Here is a 22,628-nt window from a genome sequence, read left to right on the forward strand (position 1 = left end):
CCAAAAGGAGTGATTAGATAGGGAGGATATATAAGGGTGCCATCATGGGTTACGAAAAAACACATTACTGGTAAGTAACATCTGTGTTTTTCAGTCACCCATGACGGCACCACAAGAGAATTTCAGAGACTTATATTCTTAGGGAGGGACCACAGCCTGTAGAACTCTTCTCTCGAATGTGAGGTCAGAGGAGGCAAACAGATCGAACCTATAGTGCTTAAAGAAAGTGGATGGAGAGGATCATGTCGCCGCCTTACAAATCTGGTCGATGGAGACATTTGTTCTTTCTATCCAGGACGTCGCCACGGCTCTTGAGGAATTGGCCTTTACACCTTCAGGAATGACCCTACCTGCACTGACATAAGCTAACTTGATAGCCTCTCAAAGCCTCTCTAACCATCTCGCTATAGTTTGTTTAGACACTATAAGGCCCTTCCTAGACCTCTGAAAAGATACAAACAGGGCCCTCTGTTTTCTCCAGGGTTCTGTCACCTCTAAATATCGCAGTAAGCACCTCTTAACATCAAGGGTGTGTAGTGTTTCCTCCTTCAGGTTGCTGGGGTTAGAACAAAAAGATGGCAATACGATTTCCTGCTGCCTGTGAAATTTTGTAACCACCTTAGGGAGGTAAGCCAGGGTCCAACCTTAAAACGACCCTATCTTCCATGACCTGAGTGTAAGGTGGGGGGTGGGGGGGTGTCTGCTGACAAAGCCTGCATGTCACTTATCCTGCGGGCTGATTTAAGCGCTACAAGTAGGGCTGTCTTTAATGAGATTAACTTGTCCGAGACAGAGAGCAATACTTCAAAGGGACTTTCTGTCAACGTGGTGAACACTAAATTTAAATCCCATGGAGGGGTTTTACAGGATGGGACCAACCTGGCTCTACCACAGGACTTTCTTTAGGTCCTCCCGTAGATCTTAGTGGTCACCGGCTTCCTGCTACTAAGCAGAGTAAAAATCAATTTAGCCGAGAATCCTTTTTTCTCTAAAACTGACCTCTCAAATTCCAAGCTGTTAAATGCAGCCCGGACATCTGAGGATGTAGAAAAGGCCCCTGGGATAGAAGATTTCAGTCTTCCGGAAGGACCCACGGATCTGATACTGATATCGTCCTTTGCCAGTAACACCAAGGCCTCTTCAGTCAAAACGGAGCCATCAGGATCACTGTGGCTCTGTCTTCCCTGATCTTTCTTCAGACTGACGGGATGAGGCACACCGGTGGAAAGGCATATAGTCTGGATGCCCATTCTATCCTGAAAGTATCTACCATGTGAGGGTTGTCTACCAGACTCAGAACAGAATTTCCGTACTTTCCTGTTGTCCCTCGAGGCAAAAAGATCTATTTGGGGCTATCCCCACAATCTGCTTGAACACTGTCCTTTCAGGGACCATTCTCCATGCCTTAGCCGATTGTGGCTTAGGAAGTCTGCCTTTACATTTTCTGCCCCTCAGATATGCAGGACCGATAATGAGAGGAGGTGTCTTTCTGCCAGTTAAAATATCTGCCATTGTGGTACGGTTGTCGGAAAGCACCCTCACATGGAGGCCCCGCAGAAAAGGTTACAGCCCTTTTAACGCTCTTTCTAGCGCGAGGAGTTCCCAGTTGTTTGAGGAAAGTAACCTCTCCTCCTGCGACCTGACCTCCTGCAGCCAGTGGGCGTCTAGTTGGGAACAGACAAATTGGAGCCCTAAGTGCGTAAACACAATTTTAAAATCTTTGATGGGTGCACAACTTACCTGCTGGAAGACTAATAAGGCTTTAGATCGTGTACCCTCAAAAAAATCCCTCTAGGATACTTTTCAATGGACAGGGCTTGCCTCGGGTGGATCCAAGTGAAAAAGCGAACCACAGGCTCACACAAGACAAGTAAACCAAAATGAACACATCCAGCCCATAAACGGCAGCGCTTCCCAGGACTCACATCCAAAGATGACATTTTAAGTTTCTTTATTTGCTAGGAGGAGATACAACGCGTTTCGAATACAGCATATATCCTTCTTCAGGTATCATTAAAACACAGCACAAATATGTCACGATAATATAAATATGCCATATTTTGAGTATACACCTAGAAGGTTCCATGGCTTTTCAGACACACGCTGTGGGCTTTCTGACCACCCCCCCTCCACACTGCCTAGAAAGCTCTTTTCACTGCTCCCTCCTCCTTGCATGCAGCTGTAATGGGAAACCAGTGTGCTGTGAGCAGGCCTACTCAGCTCTGTGATAAGAGCCTTCCCTTTGTGCTTTTAAACTGGTATATAATTGCGCAGCTTAGGTCTGGAAGCAGGACAAATACATTTTTGGCCTCTGCATCGACCAGGCCATCAACCAGTGTGCTTTCTAATTTCCCATACAATTGGTATCCGATAAACAAATTACTGCTTACCCGCGTTGCATAGCCAGGTCATGTTTGGTCTTAATAGAATGCAAATCTCAAAACAAGATCAATGGTAATTCTGTCATAGCTATATGAGGTTGCATCCTGGAGCTACAGCTGATATTAATGTTCCGTAACTCTGAGTCCCTCTGAGAAAGTAGGAGTGGATTCCATAACTCAGCCCCCTCAGTGATCTCAACCATGGTATAAGACAGTGAGACATCATTTTGCTTCAGGTTTTGTCCAAGGAACTAGCTGAGAGACACATCTGTGATGCATTGAGACATATGCTCCCTTCCCCCCAGCCACATGATCAGCCATGATATGAGAGAACCGTAAGTCTATTTTCTTCCTTTAATCTTTTTTATTTTGTAAGTGTCTGTATATATATAATTGTCTCATTTTTTTTATATATATTTTTACACTTTTACACTGGGGTGTGGACCAGGTTCACAAACACTCTCAGGGTATGTGTCCACGTTCAGGATTGCATCAGGATTTGGTCAGGATTTTCCATCAGTATTTTGTAAGCCAAAACCAGGAGTGGGTGATAAATACAGAAGTGGTGCATATGTTTCTATTATACTTTTCCTCTAATTGTTCCACTCCTGGTTTTGGCTTACAAATACTGATGAAAAATCCTGACAAAATCCTGACGTGTGCACATAGCCTCACTGATTTGTGTTGATCAGAATGTAGTTTGAAAGGCTGGACTAATCAGTGGGAGTACTAAAATCCCATATCCTAGATATCACTGATTGCAATATCCCAGTTGTAAATCTTTATTCATTAGATAGTGGAATGTGTTGAGAAAAATAAAACCTACAAATTATCAACGTAAATCACAACTAATAACCCACGGAGGTCTGGAGTTGGAATGATGCACAAAATCAAAGTGGAAAATGAAGTTACAGGCTGATCCAACTTCAGTGGAAATGCCTCAAGACAAAAATGATGCTCAGTAGTGTGCGTGGCTTCTATGTGCCTGTATGAGCTCTCTACAACACCTGGGCATGCTCCTGATGAGGTGGCGGATGGTCTGAGGTATCTTCTCCCAGACCTGGACTAAAGCATCTGCCAACTCCTGGACAGTCCGTGGTGCAACATGATGTTGGTGGATGGTGCGAGACATGATGTCCCAGATGTGTTCAATCAGATTCAGGTCTGAGGATCGGGCGTGACAGTCCATAGCTTCAATGCCTTCATCTAGCAGGAACTGCTGACACACTCTAGCCACATCAGGTGTGGCATTGTCCTGTATTAGGAGGAACCCAGGGCCAACCGCACCAGCATATGGGCTCACAAGGGGTCTGAGGATCTCATCTCGGTACCTAATGGCAGTCAGGCTACCTCTAGTGAGCACATGGAGGGCTGTGCGGCCCTCCAAAGAAATGCCACCCCATTACAGACCCACTGCCAAAGCAGTCATGCTGAAGGGAGCTGCAGGCAGCAGATCGCTCTCCACGGCATCTCCAGACTCTGTCACGTCTGTCACATGGGCTCAGTGTGAACCTGCTTTCATCTGTGAAGAGTACAGGGCGCCAGTGGCGAATTTGCCAATCCTGGTGTTCTGTGGCAAATGCCAAGCATCCTTCACGGTGTTGGGCTGTGAGCACAACCCCCATCTGTGGATGTCAGGTACTCAGACCATCCTCATGGAGTTGGTTTCTAACCATTTGTGCAGACATACACACATTTTTTGCCTGCTGGATGTCATTTTGCAGGGCTCCGGCAGTGCTCCTCCTGTTTCTCCTTGCACAAAGGCTGAGAGAACGGTCCTACTGCTGGGTTGTTGCCCTCCTACGGCCCCCTCCATGTCTCCTGGTATACTGGCCTGCCTCCTGGTAGTGCCTCTAGACACTACGCTGATACACACAGCAAACCTTCTTGCACAGCTCACATTGATGTGCCATCCTGGATGAGCTGAACTACCTGAGCCACTTGTGTGGGTTGTATAGTCCGTCTCATGCTACCACAAGTGTGAAAACACAAACAACTTTCAAAAAAGTGACAAAAACATTAGCCAGAAAGCATTGGTACTGAGATGTGGTCTGTGGTCCCCACCTGTAGAATCACTCCTTTATTGAGTGTGTCTTGATAATTGCCAATAATTTCCATCTGTTGTCTATTCCATTTGCACAACAAGCATGTGAAATTGATTGTCAAACAGTGTTGCTTCCTTAGTGGACACTGTTTGATTTCACAGAAGTTTGATCAACTAGGATTTATATTCTGTTGCTTAAGTGTTCCCTTTATTTTTTTGAGAGAAAAAAAAAAAATTACACACACACACACACACACACACACACACACACAGTACAGACCAAAAGTTTGAACACACCTTCTTATTTAAAGATTTCTCTGTATTTTCATGACTATGAAAAACTGTACATTCACACTGAAGGCATCAAAACTATGAATTAACACGTGTGGAATTATATACTTAACAAAAAAGTGTGAAACAACTGAAATTATGTCTTATATTCTAGGTTCTTCAAAGTAGCCATCTTTTGCTTTGATGACTGCTTTGCACACTCTTGGCATTCTCTTGATGAGCTTCAAGAGGTAGTCACCGGGAATGGTTTTCACTTTACAGGTGTGCCCTGTCAGGTTTAATAAGTGGTATTTCTTGCCTTATAAATTCGGTTGGGACCATCAGTTGTGTTGAGCAGAAGTCTGGTGGATACACAGCTGATAGTCCTACTGAATAGATTGTTAGAATTTGTATTATGGCAAGAAGAAAGCAGCTAAGTAAAGAAAAACGAGTGGCCATCATTACTTTAAGAAATGAAGGTCAGTCTGTTGTGAAATTGGATTCTGGGCTCCCCCGGTGGCCACTTGTGGAATTGTACTTGTGTGCATCATCCCCTCTGTTCACCTGCTCCTATCAGGATGTGGGAGTCGCTATATAACCTTGCTCCTCTGTCAGTTTCATGCCGGTCAACAATGTAATCAGAAGCCTTTCTGTGCATGTTCCTGCTACTAGACAACTCCCAGCTAAGTTGGACTTTTGTCCTTGTGTGTTTTTGCATTTTGTTCCTGTTCACAGCTGCTGTTTCGTTACTGTGTCTGGAAAGCTCTTGTGAGCGGAAATTGCCACTCTGGTGTTATGAGTTAATGCTAGAGTCTTAAAGTAATTTCTGGATGGTGTTTTGATAGGGTTTTCTGCTGACCATGAAAGTGCCCTTTCTGTCTTCTTTCTATCTAGTAAGCGGACCTCGATTTTTGCTAAACCTATTTTCATACTACGTTTGTCATTTCATCTAAAATCACCGCCAATATATGTGGGGGCCTCTGTCTGCCTTTTGGGAAAATTTCTCTAGAGGTGAGCCAGGACTGTCTTTTCCTCTGCTAGGATTAGGTAGTTCTCCGGCTGGCGCTGGGCATCTAGGGATAAAAAAACGTAGGCATGCTACCCGGCCACTTCTAGTTGTGCGGCAGGTTTAGTTCATGGTCAGTATAGTTTCCATCTTCCAAGAGCTAGTTCTCATATATGCTGGGCTATGTTCTCTCGCCATTGAGAATCATGACATCAGTCAGTCCGAAAAATTGGGACAACTTTGAAAGTGTCCCCAAGTGCAGTGGCAAAAACCATCAAGCGCTACAAAGGAACTGGCTCACATGAGGACCGCCCCAAGAAAGGAAGACCAAGAGTCACCTTTGCTTCTGAGGAGAAGTTTATCAGAGTCACCAGCCTCAGAAATCGCAGGTTAACAGCAGCTCAGATTAGAGACCAGGTCAATACCACACAGAGTTCTAGCAGCAGACACATCTCTACAACAACTGTTAAGAGGAGACTTAGTGCAGCAGGCCTTCATAGTAAAATAGCTGCTAGGAAGCCACTGCTAAGGACAAGCAGAAGAGACTTGTTTGGGCTAAAGAACACAAGGAATGGACATTAGACCAGTGGAAATCTGTGCTTTGGTCTGAGGAGTCCAAATTTGAGATCTTTGGTTCCAACCACCGTGTATTTGTGCGACGCAGAAAAGGTGAACGGATGGACTCTACATGCCTGGTTTCCACCGTGAAGCATGGAGGAGGAGGTGTGATGGTGTGGGGGTGCTTTGCTGGTGACACTGTTGGGGATTTATTCAAAATTGAAGGCATACTGAACCAGCATGGCTACCACAGCATCTTGCAGCAGCAGCATGCTATTCCATCCGGTTTGCGTTTAGTTGGACCATCATTTATTTTTCAACAGGACAATGACCCCCAAACACACCTCCAGGCTGTGTAAGGGCTATTTGAACAAGAAGGAGAGTGACGGGGTGCTACGCCAGATGACCTGGCCTCCACAGTCACCAGACCTGAACCCAATCGAGATGGTTTGGGGTGAGCTGAACCGCAGAGTGAAGGCAAAAGGGCCAACAAGTGCCAAGCATCTCTGGGAACTCCTTCAAGATTGTTGGAAGACCATTCCCGGTCACAACCTCTTGAAGCTCATCAAGAGAATGCCAAGAGTGTGCAAAGCAGTCATCAAAGCAAAAGGTGGCTTCTTTGAAGAACCTAGAATATAAGACATATTTTTAGTTGTCGTCACACTTTTTTGTTAAGTATATAATTTCACATGTGTTAATTCATAGTTTTGATGCCTTCAGTGTGAATGTACAATTTTCATAGTCATGAAAAACCAGAAAAATCTTTAAATGAGAAGGTGTGTCCAAACTTTGTCTGTAGTGTGTGTATGTATATATTTTATTATTTTTACTAGTAGGATTTATACTGGTGTTTTTATGATACCTGAAGAAGGATATATACTGTACCCGAAATATGTTGAATCAACAAGAAAAAAAAACCTTAAAAAAAATAAAATAAATAATCTTTGGATGCGAGTCCTGGGAAGCACTGCCGTTCATGGGCTGGATGTGTTCCTTTTGGTTTACTTGTCATGACTACTCTGGATACATGCGGTTGATGAGATAAGGCTTTTGATGTTCCTTTCCTTCTCCTCCGGGAGGCGGCATTCCTGTCTTACTGAGTCTATCACTAAACCCAAAAAGCCGGATTACTTACCGGTAATGCTCTTTTAATGAGTCCACGACAGCACCCCACATGAGAGAAAGGGATCCGCCCCATAGGAACAGGAAACCTACAGAATAAAAGGAGGCGGTCCCCTCTCCTCCTCAGTTTACAGAGTATAAAAAGGGTACCGCAAAAGCTTTAGTATTAATTCTTATTCAGCAACATCAATTTCTTAAAACTCTATACAACCATTATTTGTGAACTTAAAAGAAAGAGCTGTGCATAATCAGGGAGGGTTGTAAATGGGTACTGTCGTGGACTCATTAAAAGAGCATTACTGGTAAGTAATCCGGCTTTTTACCCTTCGCCACGACAGCACCCCACATGAGAGATTTTCAGAGAGTCATTATCTGGGTGGGATTACTGTACTAAGAACAGCTCTACCAAAGGTCAGATCAGAAGATGTAGATAGATCAAGTCTATAATGGTTGTAGAAGGTAGAAGGTGTAGACCAAGTTGCGGCCTTACATATCAAATGAATTGGTACATCTGCCTGTTCCGCCCAGGAGGAAGCCATGGCTCGTGTTGAATGTGCCTTTATGCCCACTGGAGGAACTTCACCCTTTGACGTATAGGCCAGACAGATTGCTTCTCTGATCCACCGAGATATGGTGGCTCTTGTAACCCCATGTCCTTTCTTGCGGCCCTGAAAGAAGATAAACAGAGCCCCACTCTCCCTCCATGTCTGAGACCTCTCTATACAAGTCAGGATGGCTCTTCTGCAATCTAAGGTGTGGAACTTATGTTGTTCTGGAGTTACAGGAGAATCAAAAAAGGAAGGGAGAAATATTTCCTGAGATCTGTGATAGGTGGATGCCACCTTAGGGAGGTATGAGGGATCAGGTTTTAGGACTATTCGATCTTGAAATATTAACAAGAAAGGTGGGTCTACTGATAGGGCCTGGATGTCACTAACCCTCCTAGCTGAGGTTAGGGCTACCAATAGGGCTACTTTATACGTTAGAACATTTAGAGGTGTGGAATCTAGTGGTTCAAACGGAGAGCCAGTTAAGGACTCTAGCACTAAATTTAAATCCCATGGAGGTAGACGGGGAATATGGACCGGATTACTTCGTTCACAAGACTTAATAAATCTGGAGACCCATCTATCAGCTGCTATATTACATCCATATAGGGCTCCTAATGCTGAGACCTGGACTCTCAAGGCATTTACTGACAATCCTAATTCTCTGCCTTTTTGTAGGAACTCTAGAATAGGTGTCACTGGAACTTGTCTAGTGAATGGTATTGAATAAAAGTTTAAGAATTTTTTCCATACCCTACTATATATTAGGGTGGTAGATCTTTTCCTACTTAGTAGCAGGGTGTTTACTAGTTGTTCTGAAAAAACCCATGAACTTAGTAACTGCCGCTCAAATTCCACGCCGTCAAGTGAAGCCCTTTCACTTGCGGGTGGAAGAAGGGCCCCTGGAACAGTAGTTCCTTGTCTGATGGAAGAATCCATGGGTCGCATAGACACATGCTCTGGAGACAAGAGAACCACGGTCTCTTTGGCCAAAAGGGTGCGATGAGGATTATCCTTGCTTGTTCCCTCCTGATCTTCCTGATCACTAGTGGAATCAGAGACATTGGAGGAAAGGCGTACGCCAGTTTGAACTTCCAAGGATGGTGTAGAGAGTCCAACATGTCTGGATGATCCTTGAAGTTCAGAGAAGCAAATCTTTTTACCTGCCTGTTGCTTCTTGTGGCAAATAGATCTATTTGAGGTATACCCCATGATCCTGTTATTGCTCTGAATATGTCACTGTTTAGGGTCCATTCTCCCTGGCGTAGCATGTTTCGACTGAGGTAGTCTGCTTTGGTATTTTCTACCCCTCTGATATGTAGGGCTGATAGGGATGCAAGATGAGTCTCTGCCAATTGGAAGATCTCTCCCGCTATAGTCATCAGACTTCCTGACCGTGTACCACCTTGGCGGTTTACATAGGCCACTGTGGTGGAATTGTCCGAGAAAACTCTTACATGTGCTCCTTGGATCTGTGGAAGAAAATGATTTAAGGCATTTTCCACCGCTCTTAATTCTTTCCAATTGGAAGAACATGTTAATTCTGCTTGATTCCAGGTGTCTTGGACCACATTATCCTCCATATGTGCACCCCACCCCGTAGAGCTAGCGTCGGTAGTAATTATTTTAGATGGGTCTATTATCCAAGGTACACCCTCTGAAAGGTGTCCCATATCTAGCCACCATGACAGGGATTCTATGACATTCCTGGAAAGAGTTAGTTTACTTTCCAGATGTCGTTTTTCCCCCCGGATTGATAATACTTCATACTGTAACTGACGGGTATGAAATTGAACCCATGGTACAGCTGGGATACATGAGGATAATGATCCTAATAAGGACATAGCTTTCCTTAGTGTTATGTGGGGATATTCTATTGCCCTTGACACCTTTGACTGAATGGTTACTTTTTTTTTAATGCGGGAGGAAGCTTTTTTGACTTACGGAGTCTAGCTGGATCCCTAGAAATATTTGAATGGTCTCTGGGTTCAGTCTGGACTTTTCGAAGTTGACGATCCAACCCAACTCCTGTAGGGATGAGATCGTGTTAGACAATCGCATTTTACATTGAGATATAGAATCTCCTACTACCAAAAAATCATCCAGGTAGGGTATTATCAAAGTGTCCCGTTGGCGTAGATAAGCCATCACTTCTAATATCACTTTTGTGAAGATGCGGGGAGCCATAGAAAGCCCAAAGGGCATTGCTACGTATTGAAAGTGACGAACCTGTCCCTCCAGCATGACTGCAACCCTTAGGTACTGCTGATGTTCGGCATGTATGGGAAGATGATAATAGGCATCTTTTAGGTCTATCCCGGCCATGACTCACCTAGGGAACAAAAGTTTGATGGCAGAACTAATGGATTCCATCTTGAAAGTATGGTTACGCAAAAAGGAATTTAATCTTTTGAGATTTATGATGGTTCTAAATGAACCATCTGGTTTATTGATCAAAAACAAAGGGGAATAGAACCCCCTTCCCTCCTGATCTCGGGGAACCTCTATCAATACTTTAGATAGAAGGGATAGGATCTCGGATTCTAGAGCTTTTTGTTGTTCTTGTCCCCTTGGAGATGTTATTATAAAGGAATCTCAAGGGATTCTCTCAAACTCTAGTTTTATCCCATATTTAATAATGTCCAGAATCCAGTGGCTAGTTATCCGCTCCCATTTGGAAAAGAAATATTTTAATCTATCGCCCACTTCATAGTTAGCTGTACTTGTTACGTTTTGGATTATAGGATCCCGTAAACAGAGCACCTTTTTGTTTTCGGTCCTTTGTTTCCCAGCGCTCCCTTTGCTCAGTAGGTTTGTTCCTGGTAAAGGGGCGTCTTCTGAAGGCTCTCCTGTAAGAGGGAAGATATTGGTTAGGGAAGCCCTTCTTCCGCGCTCCTGCTTTATTTAAGAGCTCATCTAGTGTTTTCCCAAACAGGAACTCACCCTGGCAGGGGATCGACAAAGTTTTGCTTTGGCCTGTGCGTCCCCTTTCCAGTTTTTTAACCAGAGCGCTCGCCGGGCTGTGTTCACTAGACCGGCTGACCTGGCTGCTAGGCAAATCCACGGAGGCATCTGCCAGGAATGCTACTGCCTCTTTCATTAGAGGGATTTTCGATAGGATTGTGTTCCTCGAAGCTCCACGTCTAATTTGTTCCTCCAGCTGCTCAGTCCATACTAGCAGTGACCTTGCAGTGCAGGTACCAGAAATAGCTGGTCTGAATGCCCCCGTGTTAGCTTTTAAGTAAGGCTTCTGCCTTTTGGTCTAATGGGTCAGTTAGAGTCCCCGAGTCTTCAACAGGTAAGACCGATTGCTTGGAAGTTGAGGCTACTGCAGCGTCAACTTTTGGTATTTTTGACCAAGAATTTAGCTCTTCATCACTGAAGGGATAGCGTCTCTTAGCAGAAGATGGCAAGAATCCCCTTGTATGCGGTTTTTCCCACTCCTTTTTAACTAGCTCTTTAATTGTGGGTATGACGGGGAAGGATCTACGCTTTTTTTGTCCTAACCCCGCAAACATGATGTCTTGAGCTGACTTCTTTCCCTTCTCGTCTGGGCACCCCATCGTACTTCTAACAGCTTTTACTAAGTTGTCAACGCTGCTATTGGGTAGACAAAGTCCCCCTTCATTTTTGGATGAACTCTGCTGGGTTTCATCTTCCTCTGAGGATCTATGTATCACCTCTGACTCCGAGCTTGCTGGAGATTGGGACCTGCTTGGCTGTCGGGCACTGGTGCTACTTGCCTGCGCCAAACCCTGCATCTCTTCACGGATTATGGCTCTAACATCAGACGGAGTCATAACATTCTCCTGCCGTAAGGTCAGTGTAATGCATTCTGAGCATAATCTCTTAATATATGAGTCCGGGAGGGGATACAGGAGGAACATATCAGCATATGGGAAGAGACTTTTTTTTTTTTTTAAAAACTCACCCAGTGAAGCTGACAGGTACCGGTTCTGGAGGCGGGTTCTTTGACAAAAGATCCCTCTGTTTGGTGGCAGATCGCTTTTCCTGAGGTCGATCCCCACTTTTAGTGCTGCTCCTGGCGCTTGTCTCCTTGCTGGGAGAACGCTCTGTTGCAGGCAAGTGCGCTACATCAGCCGGTGAAGCCATACTTACACACACCGGCCGACGCTAGCGCTGCATTTTTAAATGTGGCGCCGAATCTCCTGCCTCCCCGGACCCAACCCGGAAGTGCTCCAGCGACTTCCGGGTTAGATGCGCCTCTCCTTCTCACCATGCGGCGGCTGCTGCATAAAAAGCCGGCCGCTGAGCCCACGCGTCCTCATGGAGCCGGGCGGACCAGCAGCACAGGACCCGGACCATGGCGATCGATCAGACGAGGGGGGAGGCTGCAAACCGTGGCTCCCCCGCCGCTGCCTCTGGAACCGCAGCCCCTGCCGTTCCCACAGACACCGACGCAGACGGCTGCATGGCCCAGGAATCCTCTTGCTGCAGGTACTCCGGATTCCCATAGAAACAGGAAACCTAAACTGAGTAGGAGAGGGGACCGCCTCCTTTTATTCTGTAGGTTTCCTGTTCCTATGGGGCGGATCCCTCTCTCTCATGTGGGGTGCTGTCGTGGCGAAGGGTAAAAAGACCTGTGTCATTACTGGTTCTAACCTGTATTTTTTTACTTTCAGATGCCACCTCAGTCTGTAAAGCATCTCTGACATGTTACTGGCATTGGAAAAAGGGATCCAGATATGTTATGACCAAAATGTTCTTCTCCCAGAGATGAGCTGTCACTTCATAATTAGCTTTTTAAATATCCATGGGGGGGGGGGGGGGGTGGGGCTTATCGCTAGCCCAAAGGGGAGAGCCATGTACTGGAAATGTCTGACTTCTGACTGTGAACTGTGTCTATACCGCAACTCTGAGGAACCTTCGATCTTGCGCAAGAGTAGGTACATGATAACAGGCATCCTTGAGGTCCAGGACAGCCACGTAACAGTCTGGAAAGAGAACCTTCACAGCTGTCCTCACCGACTCCATCTTGAATGAAGGGACCTCTAAGAACTCGTTTAAGGCCTTTAAGTTTATAATGGTCCTCAAAGACGCAGACGTTTTTTAAAAATTAGAAATAGGGGGATGAGGAGGAGAACCCATTCATTCTTTCCCCTAGGGGAATTTCTTCCAATACATGTTTCTGTTTGAGAGACAGGACCTCGTTTTCCAGCACTAGTTATTTGTGCGCCGCCAATCTTTCACTGAGGGTTTCCCATCAAGAACGGGTGCGGAGAGAGGAGCCGCCTTTTTTAACTTGAAGGTTTCTTGTCCTTGAAGGGATGATCACTTCTCTTGTGGTGCAGTCATGGGTGATTGAAAAAGGGCCTGTTTTTCAGTGACCTGCTGCCTCTGCTCTTCAAACAGAGGCGGCAGGTGGAGGGGCCGGGGAATGACAAACAAGGAGGAGAAGACCCCCCCTATCTACAATCCAGTCCTTTGCTCTGAAATTTAATCAGCACAAAACTCCAAATGGTCATAAGGGAGTTTTAAAGTGGATTTCTTCACCAAAGATATAGACGTAATAATTATTACAGCATCATTACAGCCATTATATTCTGACAGGTTCACTGTATCATAAAATCTGAAGAGTCACATATTTAACACAACAGGACAGAATAATGCAGTAATAAGACAAGTGATGTGAAGCAGAACCATCAATGTTTGAAGGGGAGAAACAGTAAATATTAGTGCAGTTCATAGACAAGAAGTATGAACATTTTTATTGTCCACTGATTGAGGTCTGGTCCACGGTTGTGATGCCCCCACAAGGTCTGAAGAGCACATTCCTTAACTAAACCTATGAATTGCACCAGTTTTTACTGCCACAGCTGTTTTTCCCCTTCCCACACTGATGGTTCTGCTTCACAAACCTTGTCATTTTTTGCACTATTCTGGTGTTCTGTTGTGTATAAATAAGAGAAGAGACTTGAGTAGCCTGGTAAGATTTCTTTGTTACCATCTCTTCAGTTAGCCATTAAAATAAAAAATATGTTTTATTTTGTCGCATCACCTCTTTATAGAAAAGGTGCAGTCAATTTGTTTTTCTTAATTGAAAAATGGAACGTAGTAATTTTTTTTATTTTAAAAATAATCATCATTTAATGACGTAAAATATGAAAAATAATTTTAAAAGATTTGTCATTTCCATTTTTAAACACTGGGAGTAGTGGCTGAAATCTTCATGTAGAACTAGCTCACATTATGACTGCAGGAAATGAGAGCGCGATCTGTTCACACGTGTGACGTCTTCTCCTTCTGGACGTTTGCAAAAACATTATATATATATATATATATATATATATATATATATATATATATATATATATATATATATATATATATATATTAATAATAAATAATAATAAATGTATACAGCGCCAACATATTCCGCAGCGCTTTACAGTTTGCCACATTATCATCGCTGTCCCGAATGGGGCTCACAATCTAAATTCCCTATCAGTATGTCTTGGAATGTGGGAGGAAACCGAAGTACCCAGAGGAAACCCACGCAAGCACGGGGAGAACATACAAACTCCTTGCAGATGTTGTCCTTGGTGGGGTTTGAACCATTGCTGCCACCGTGCTGCCCTTGATAAGAGAGGATGAAGTTTAGGATCACTGTGAGGAGCCATTATGTTGGCGACTGCCAGTGATACTGACAAGTACAGTGTCACCGATGATGGCCGGCAGCACTGATTCTATTAGTTGGTGTTGCTCGCTGTATAATAAGCTGGGGTCAGATACATGGAGTGTCTCATGTGCGCGATTAGTTATAGTTACGTTTAGAGTAACACGCTGGGATTAGATATACGACTAAGTGTAGTTTATGACATGATGAGATTAGATTTTGAGCTCAGCACAGTGCATCACACAGGATGGGATTAGATACGCGGTATCTAATGTATGTAGTATGTGACCCTACTCCGTCTACTTCTATGGGAGCAGTGATGTAATGTGTGACCCCGCTCCGTCCACTACATTACTGCTCCAGTAGAAGTGGACAGTTACAGCTAAAGGCAGGAGGAACGGCCTCAATACAAGAGATGTGGTAGGAAGGCGACCGCAGAATTTTGCCCAGGGACTGCTGTATTTGAGGTAACTGTTGTGCTCAGACAGTTATACACCCCCAAATGAAAATGACACCCCCAGTGGCTGAAATGAAATTGAATAAAAACAAAACTAAAAAGTTGTACATTTAATTTTGTATTAAAAATAATTGATTATATAAACAATAATTATTAATACAAAATTAAAAATCACAGCACCTTCCCTTTAAAAAAAAAAAAAGTGCAAGAAAATGTATTAAAACATTCTATGTATCCCAAATTGGTGTGAATAAGAAGGTCAGCTCACCGTACAAAAAAATTATATATATATATATATATATATATATATATATATATATATATATATATATATATATATATATATATATATATATTTTATTTTTTTATTTTTCTTTGAAAGCTTGGTATTGTGGTAATCACATGGACCTGGAGAATCATGTTCACAGGTCATTTTTACCTTACCATGGATACCATAAAAGCAAAGGCTATGAATCTAAAGCTGAATTGCATTTTTCACTGAATGTTTAAAATTGGTTGAGGTGAGTGGCACAATTTCCATTTTTGGCTTCATGCAGCAGGAAAGCTAGAATTAGCCCTCTATGCATACTAGTCACCTGGGAAAGATATGGCAATCCGAGAGAGGCAATGTGATGCTTCAAGCCATTGGTGCTCAGTGTTACTTTAAAAAACCGCATTCAGCTCAAAGATCATCACAAGCCACATCCACTGCTTCGTGAGTAGTCACATCCAGTGCCCCTCCCCCACAGTGACATCTATAACCATCCAGTACCAATCCGACAAAGCTTCCCTGTAGAAGTCACATTGAGACCATCAGGTAGTATACTTGCATCTTTCCAACCTTGCCCGCAATTGGGTATTCTGGCATCACATACTCCTTCCACACTATCACAGTGAGCTTAAAGCAGCCCTCTATCATGTAGTATCATCCTGAGTTTTGCTTAAAATACTATCCTTTTATCGCCACAAACAGTAAATTCACATCCAGATCTGCTCTTCTGTGTTGGGTTACTCACAAGAGTCACCATCTGGAGACCTTTCTTTCATAGCTGTTCACTAAGCCCGGTAGTAGCGCACCTAGCTGGCCTACAGCCACGAGCCACACATCATAGGTTCACGAATCACATGTGGCTCCCAAGCCACAGACTGCCTACAGCAGGGGTCCGCAATGTTCTGCTGGGAAATGTGAGGTCCCAGCAATCATGGGCACTCTACTTTGACATCTATTTAAACATTGCTGCAGAATGCAGACATAATACATATTTTTATGGCAACAGTACTCTAATGGCAGAAGCCTTTTTCAGGAGTGTAATGAAGGAGCATTATCTGCTAAAAAAAGCCACCCTGGAAGAATTATTCAGAATCCAGGTCTTGGACAGGTCAGCGCTGTTTTGGGGACACAAGCGACATTACACAATATCAGATACTTGGAATGTGTTTATAAGGCAAGGTTCACATTGTGTTAAGTACATACCGTTAAACGGATCCGTTAAACGCATGTACAGAAAACAGCCAAATTTCTTGAAAATTTGGCTTCACGTTGACGCTTGCGTTAACGCACGTGACAGCGTTTATGTCATTCTGATGTCTGTTCGAGAAGCATCCGTTTGTCTGCGTTTGGCACTGTCAATAAAGTTGTTCTCTTTTTCTTTTGTCAGTGTCGGGTGTGGGTGAAATCATATTTCCTGTCACATGACCACATGGACCACCCTCATTAACGCAATTCAAACGTATGGTTTTATTTGGAAATTTTAAATGAGTTGCGTCTGGCTGCGTTTGCAATAGCCTTCAATGGCAGAATAGATGCTTTCCGTTAGTCTTGCGTTAGCTTGACCAGACCCGAAAACGCTGCAAGCCGCGTTCCAAAGTCCGTCATAAAAAAACGTAATGTGGCAAACGCATGCCAATTTAGGCATTACTACTTAAAAATGTGTCCGTTAGACGGACTCCCCTAAGCAATGTGAACCTAGCCTAATATGGAGTTCATAGTGACTGAAGAGAAAATAATGGCAATTTTTATGCCAAAGCAAGAAAGTAAAGGAGCTGGAGTTTAGGGCCTAAGAACCCGGACGTGTTCTTCCTAATGAACAGAGGACAACAGTTTTCAAGGGCAATCTGCTTAAAACATAGCCATACAGCAGTGTATCCGATTCCCAGCGGCATTCTGTGGGGTGGAATTACCATCACATCTGTCACAGACAGGTCACTGTCACCCATCACACAAAGTGAAATCAATCAATACTCAGTCTATTAATATAGGACATTATATTGGAACATCCAGATCTAATAAGCCGACACTGGGCCCGGACCCCACATTAGGGGGAGGACGGCAATACGCTTCCTACTCATTACTTAGGATACAATACAAATCCCTAAAACGCAGGCACATAAGTTGTAAACTAGCAGAATTGTGGGCAATCTTAAGTGTCCGGAATAACAGGAGCAGTTTAAGCACAAGAGGATGGTGCACAAATCCGAGAGAAGGGCACATAGAAAGGTGTCAGGTCAGAGCCCTTACCTGCACGACTGGATAGGGGTACTCCATGCAATACACGCCGAACATCGTCCGCTCAGGGCGCACCACAACTCTGGCGGGACAGTCCACTGCCGCACACGGGACCAGCTGGCGGAACGAACGCTAAGAAAACACAAGGAATCCGCAAGAAGCCGGGCGCATGGGGCAACAGATGAAGAAGCGGCCGGAGAGTTCACTGCCAGTGTACAAGTCAGCTAGAAGAAGCTCCGAGGCTGGCTGTGGACATGTGGGACAGCTGGGCTGGAGAGGAGGGTGCTGCGGGTGTCAGAGACAGGTGGCCATGCGTATGCCTGAGAGGGAGGAGCAGGGTGGAGGAGGACTGGGGCTCAGATATTTGCAGCCTAAACCCTTCTCCAGCTCCTGCCTCAACTATGTCTCATACTAAGTTGGGACACCTGCCCCATCCGTGACAGCTGCTCGGCCCTGGGGGGACAGAGGGGGAAGAAGTGCTGCTCCCCCCGGTCCTCCCTCAGCTGTTCCACTCAAACTTGCAAGGATTAAGTGTGACCGGACATGAAGGGAAGGCTGGTGGGAGGGACCCCCTGACGGACAGCCGCAGGTGAGAAGCCGGCCGTCAGCAGGGAGGCAGCCAGTCCCTGGCCCTGGTCATTCTTCTCATTGCGCCGTTATCGCCCGTTTCGGAGAGTGATTTTCATGTTTCTGCCTTCTTCATTTATTAATTTGTGTTTTAAAGATAATTTTACTTGTTTTCATTTGTGTTTTTTTTTTCTGTTCGACAGTGTTTTCCTTATCCAGATGGTTTAAACAATTGATCACTTGCGACTTTTTGAAATGTTGCAATTTATTTGTGCAGAAATACTACAAGTTCTTACTGGAATACAATATCTAAAATGTTACATGTTAGTCTTTAAGTGCCCAAAAATTAAACAATAGGATCATGTGACTTTTTGCTATAAAACACACAAAAAAAAAAAGATAAAAGAACCAACACAACAAGACAAAAAAATAAATCTAACTATAAATCAGGGCCCTTTGTGTCTTCATTCTATTGGTAACTCTTAGGCCGGCGTCACACTCAGCGTAAGACAATACGGTCCCTTTTATACGGCCGTAATACGGAGAAATGTTCCCAAAATAGTGATCCGTATGTCATCCGTAGGCAGGGTGTGTCAGCGTATTTTGCGCATGGCATCCTCCGTATGTAATCCGTATGGCATCCGTACTGCGATATTTTCTCGCAGGCTTGCAAAACCGACATCTAATGTATTTATGTGCTCAAATGTTCTTTAAAACATATATACAGTATATATATATATGTAATTGAGACACATATATATATATATATTCTGTATTTATATTTAATTCAGCGCGAGATATGTGAAAAGCCGGTAATTCAATTGCCGGCTTTTCATTTCTCCTTCCCAAACCCGACATGATATGAGACATGGTTTACATACAGTAAACCATCTCATATCCCCTTTTTTTTGCATATTCCACACTACTAATGTTAGTAGTGTGTATGTGCAAAATTTGGGTGCTGTAGCTGCTAAAATAAAGGGTTAAATGGCGGAAAAATTGGCGTGGGCTCCCGCGCAATTTTCTCCGCCAGAGTGGTAAAGCCGGTGACTGAGGGCAGATATTAATAGCCTAGAGAGGGTCCATGGTTATTGGCCCCCCCCTGGCTACAAACATCTGCCCCCAGCCACCCCAGAAAAGGCACATCTGGAAGATGCGCCTATTCTGGCACTTGGCCACTCTCTTCCCACTCCCGTGTAGCGGTGGGATATGGGGTAATGAAGGGTTAATGTCACCTTGCTATTGTAAGGTGACATTAAGCCAGATTAATAATGGAGAGGCGTCAATTATGTCACCTATCCATTATTAATCCAATTGTATGAAAGGGTTAAAAAACACACGCACATTATTAAAAAGTATTTTAATGAAAGAAACACACAGGTTGTTTTAATATTTTATTGCTCTCTCAATCCACCTGAAGACCCTCGCTTGGAAAAATAATAAACAAACAATATACATACCTTCTGATGAACTGTCACGTCCCATGAAGTAAATCCATCTGAAGGGGTTAAATCATTTTACAGGCAGGAGCTGTGCTAAAGCACTCGCTCGTGCCTGTAAACCCCGGGTGCTGAAAGGAAAGCAGAGTGATCTGTACTTACATTGAGTCGCGGTAAGGCGCCATCTGCTGGATGAACTCATGAACTGGAGCCTTTGAAAAGTTCCCACGCTCGAGTTCATATGAGTTCATCCAGCAGAGGGCGCCTCACTGCGACTCAATGTAAGTACAGATCACCCAGCTTTCCTTTCAGCACCCGGGGTTTACAGGCACGAGCGAGCGAGTGCTTTAGCACAGCTCCTGCCTGTAAAATGATTTAACCCCTTCAGATGGATTTACTTCGTGGGACGTGACAGTTCATCAGTAGGTATGTATATTGTTTGTTTATTATTTTTCCAAGCGAGGGTCTTCAGGTGGATTGAGAGAGCAATAAAATATTAAAACAACCTGTGTGTTTCTTTCATTAAAAGTCTCATATGTCGGGTTTGGGAAGGAGAAATGAAAAGCCGGCAATTGAATTATCGGCTTTTCACTAACACCGCTGCGTATTTCTCGCAAGTCACACTGCTGGTCCATGTGGAATCCGTATTTTTCTCGCCCCCATAGACTTTCATTGGTGTTTTTTTTGCGCAATACGGTGACAAATGCAGCATGCTGCGATTTTCTAGGGCCGTACAAGACCGTATATTACGGATGCGTAATATACGGCTGATAGGAGCAGCCCCATAGAGAATAATTGGGCCGTGTGTAATGCGTTTTTTACGGACGTATTTTCGGCGCTCATACGTCCGTAAAACTCGCTAGTGTGACGCCGGCCTTAAACCTTTCAAGGAAAGTACCAGAAAACCCAATAATGGTATTGGTACACTCTTGCTGAGTTCTTACGTTTCCACGGTCAGTATTAGCAGCGCTTTGGACGCAGCACATGTCCGCTCCATCCGAAGTGCTGCCGGCTTTTGTACGCGCGGTGATTCCAAATCTGATCATTGAACCCTGCGGAATCACCGCATCCTATACATATGACGGTGATATTTATCTTGTGGAGACTGAGCGTCTCCGGAAAATAAATAGACATGCTGCAGTCTGGAAAGTCGTGCCACATGTGCGTATACGTAGGGAAGCCAGAGGTGTCCCTGCACACATAGTGGAGATGGGATTTCATAAAAATCCCCTCCACTATGCTGTAACATCTGCAATGTTTACTGACCGTGGAAGCATACCCTCAGAGCGGAATCTGACAAAACTGAGTTTTTGAGACGTTTTAACCCCTTAGTTACAGAGCCAATTTTGTGCTTAAAGACCAAGCCAATTTTTACAACTCTGACCACTGTCACTTTATGAGGTTATAACTCTGGAACGCTTCAATGATCCCACTGATTCTGAGATTGTTTTTTCGTGACATATTGTACTTCATGTTAGTGGTAACATTTCTTCAATATAACATGGGTTTATTTATGAAAAAAAAAAACGGAAATATGGCGGAAATTGTGAAAACTTTGCAATTTTCAAACTTTTAATTTTTATGCCCTTAAATAAGAGAGTGGTGTAACGCAAAATAATTAATAAGTAACAAAACACTAAAACACACTGGCGCTACTAAGGAAACACTCCAAGTGCTGCAGGTATTTGGATAGATCCGTGCACACTCTGCCAAAGAAACAAGTAAACCAATTTAAAATATTAAATACCGCGCCACAAGGATGTAAAAACTAGTTTAGACCGATACACAAGTTCGTTGCCGGTTCACCTTAGCACAGCGAACTATACAATATAGCAAATAATATGCACTAGTGTCCAAATAACCATAGATTGACACCATTCCTACCGTGATGTTGCAGCTGATGGCTTGAATTAGGTGTACTCCCAGATACACGCGATACTCCACAACAATAGGCAGGGGTCTGTTGGTTAGGGTGGACCTCAAAGCGATAACGGACAGGTAGGCACACCGATTACCAATTGTCCAGACGGAGGACCGGGTGCCAGTACACAGTACAGAGCCAGGAACCGTCCTGGCCGGAGGCGATCCTGGTTGTACTGAAAAAAATGGCCGGCGCTGCCAGGCAGCGTGTGATGTCACAGGCCTACGGAGTCTCACTAGGGCAACTGTAAACTTATGGGAAACTGCTGCGGACCCGTAGCTGCAGATCCGCAGCAAAATCTGCATCGTGTGCACATAGCCTAAAAGTTGACCAGCGATTTCTTATTTTTTCCAACAAAATTTACAAAACCATTTTTTTTTTAGGGAACACCTCACATTTGAAGTGACTTTGGGGGATCAATATAACAGAAAATACCCAAAAGTGACACCATTCTAAAGACTGCACCCCTCAAGGTGCGCAAAACCACATTCAAGAAGTTTATTAACCCTTCAGATGCTTCACGAGAACTAAAGCAATTTGGAAGGAAAAAATGAACGTTTTACTTTTTTCACAAAAAAATTAATTTGGAACCCTTTTTTTTTTTATTTTCACAAGGGTATCAGGAGAAAATGGACCACAAAATATGTTGTGCAATTTCTCCTGAGTATGCCGATACCCCGTATGTTGGGAAAAGCCACTGTTTGGGTGTTTTCTGTGCTTCAAACAGAACCCTGAGACTATCACAGAGCAGGTGCATTTATACGGAGACTTGATTACACACAGGTGGATTATATTTATCATCATTAGGCATTTAGGACAATATTGGATCATTCAGAGATCCACACTGAACTTTTGGAGTGAGTTTGCTGCACTGAAAGTAAGGCTATGTGCACATTCAGGATTTCTTGCAGAAATTTCCTGAGCAAAACAGGACATTTTCTGCAAGAAATCCACATGTGTTTTTTGCACGTTTTTCTCGCGTTTTTGGTGCGTCTTTTTTGCAGATTTTTCCAGAGGTTCCCAATGCAATAATATAGTGGGAAATCCGCAAAATTAATGAACATGCTGCACTTTTTACCGTGATGCTTTTTTTCGTGGAAAAAACCACATCACGTGCACAAAAATTGCGGAATGCTTTCTAAATGATGGGATGCATAATGTATGCATTTTTT

The 22,628-nt window shown here is 43.9% G+C and overlaps 1 protein-coding gene across 8 annotated transcripts in view; it reads right to left on the reverse strand.

Annotated features, from left to right (window-relative positions):
• RBFOX2 (RNA binding fox-1 homolog 2) overlaps positions 1 to 17,881 on the reverse strand; it is a 641,301-nt gene extending 623,420 nt beyond the window's left edge. The window contains exon 1 of one of the 8 annotated variants that reach the window (XM_077276184.1): positions 17,542 to 17,881. In XM_077276184.1, the coding sequence (XP_077132299.1) occupies positions 17,542 to 17,586 (45 nt within the window). In that variant the 5' untranslated portion in view covers positions 17,587 to 17,881. The remainder of the gene's footprint in view (positions 1 to 17,541) is intronic. The other 7 variants (XM_077276185.1, XM_077276172.1, XM_077276181.1 and 4 more) reach the window with 7 other exon arrangements.
• Positions 17,882 to 22,628: the final 4,747 nt, after the last annotated feature.

Source organism: Ranitomeya variabilis, chromosome 8 (genome assembly GCF_051348905.1).
Source record: "Ranitomeya variabilis isolate aRanVar5 chromosome 8, aRanVar5.hap1, whole genome shotgun sequence".
In the NCBI taxonomy this organism is placed as follows: Eukaryota; Metazoa; Chordata; class Amphibia; order Anura; family Dendrobatidae; genus Ranitomeya; species Ranitomeya variabilis.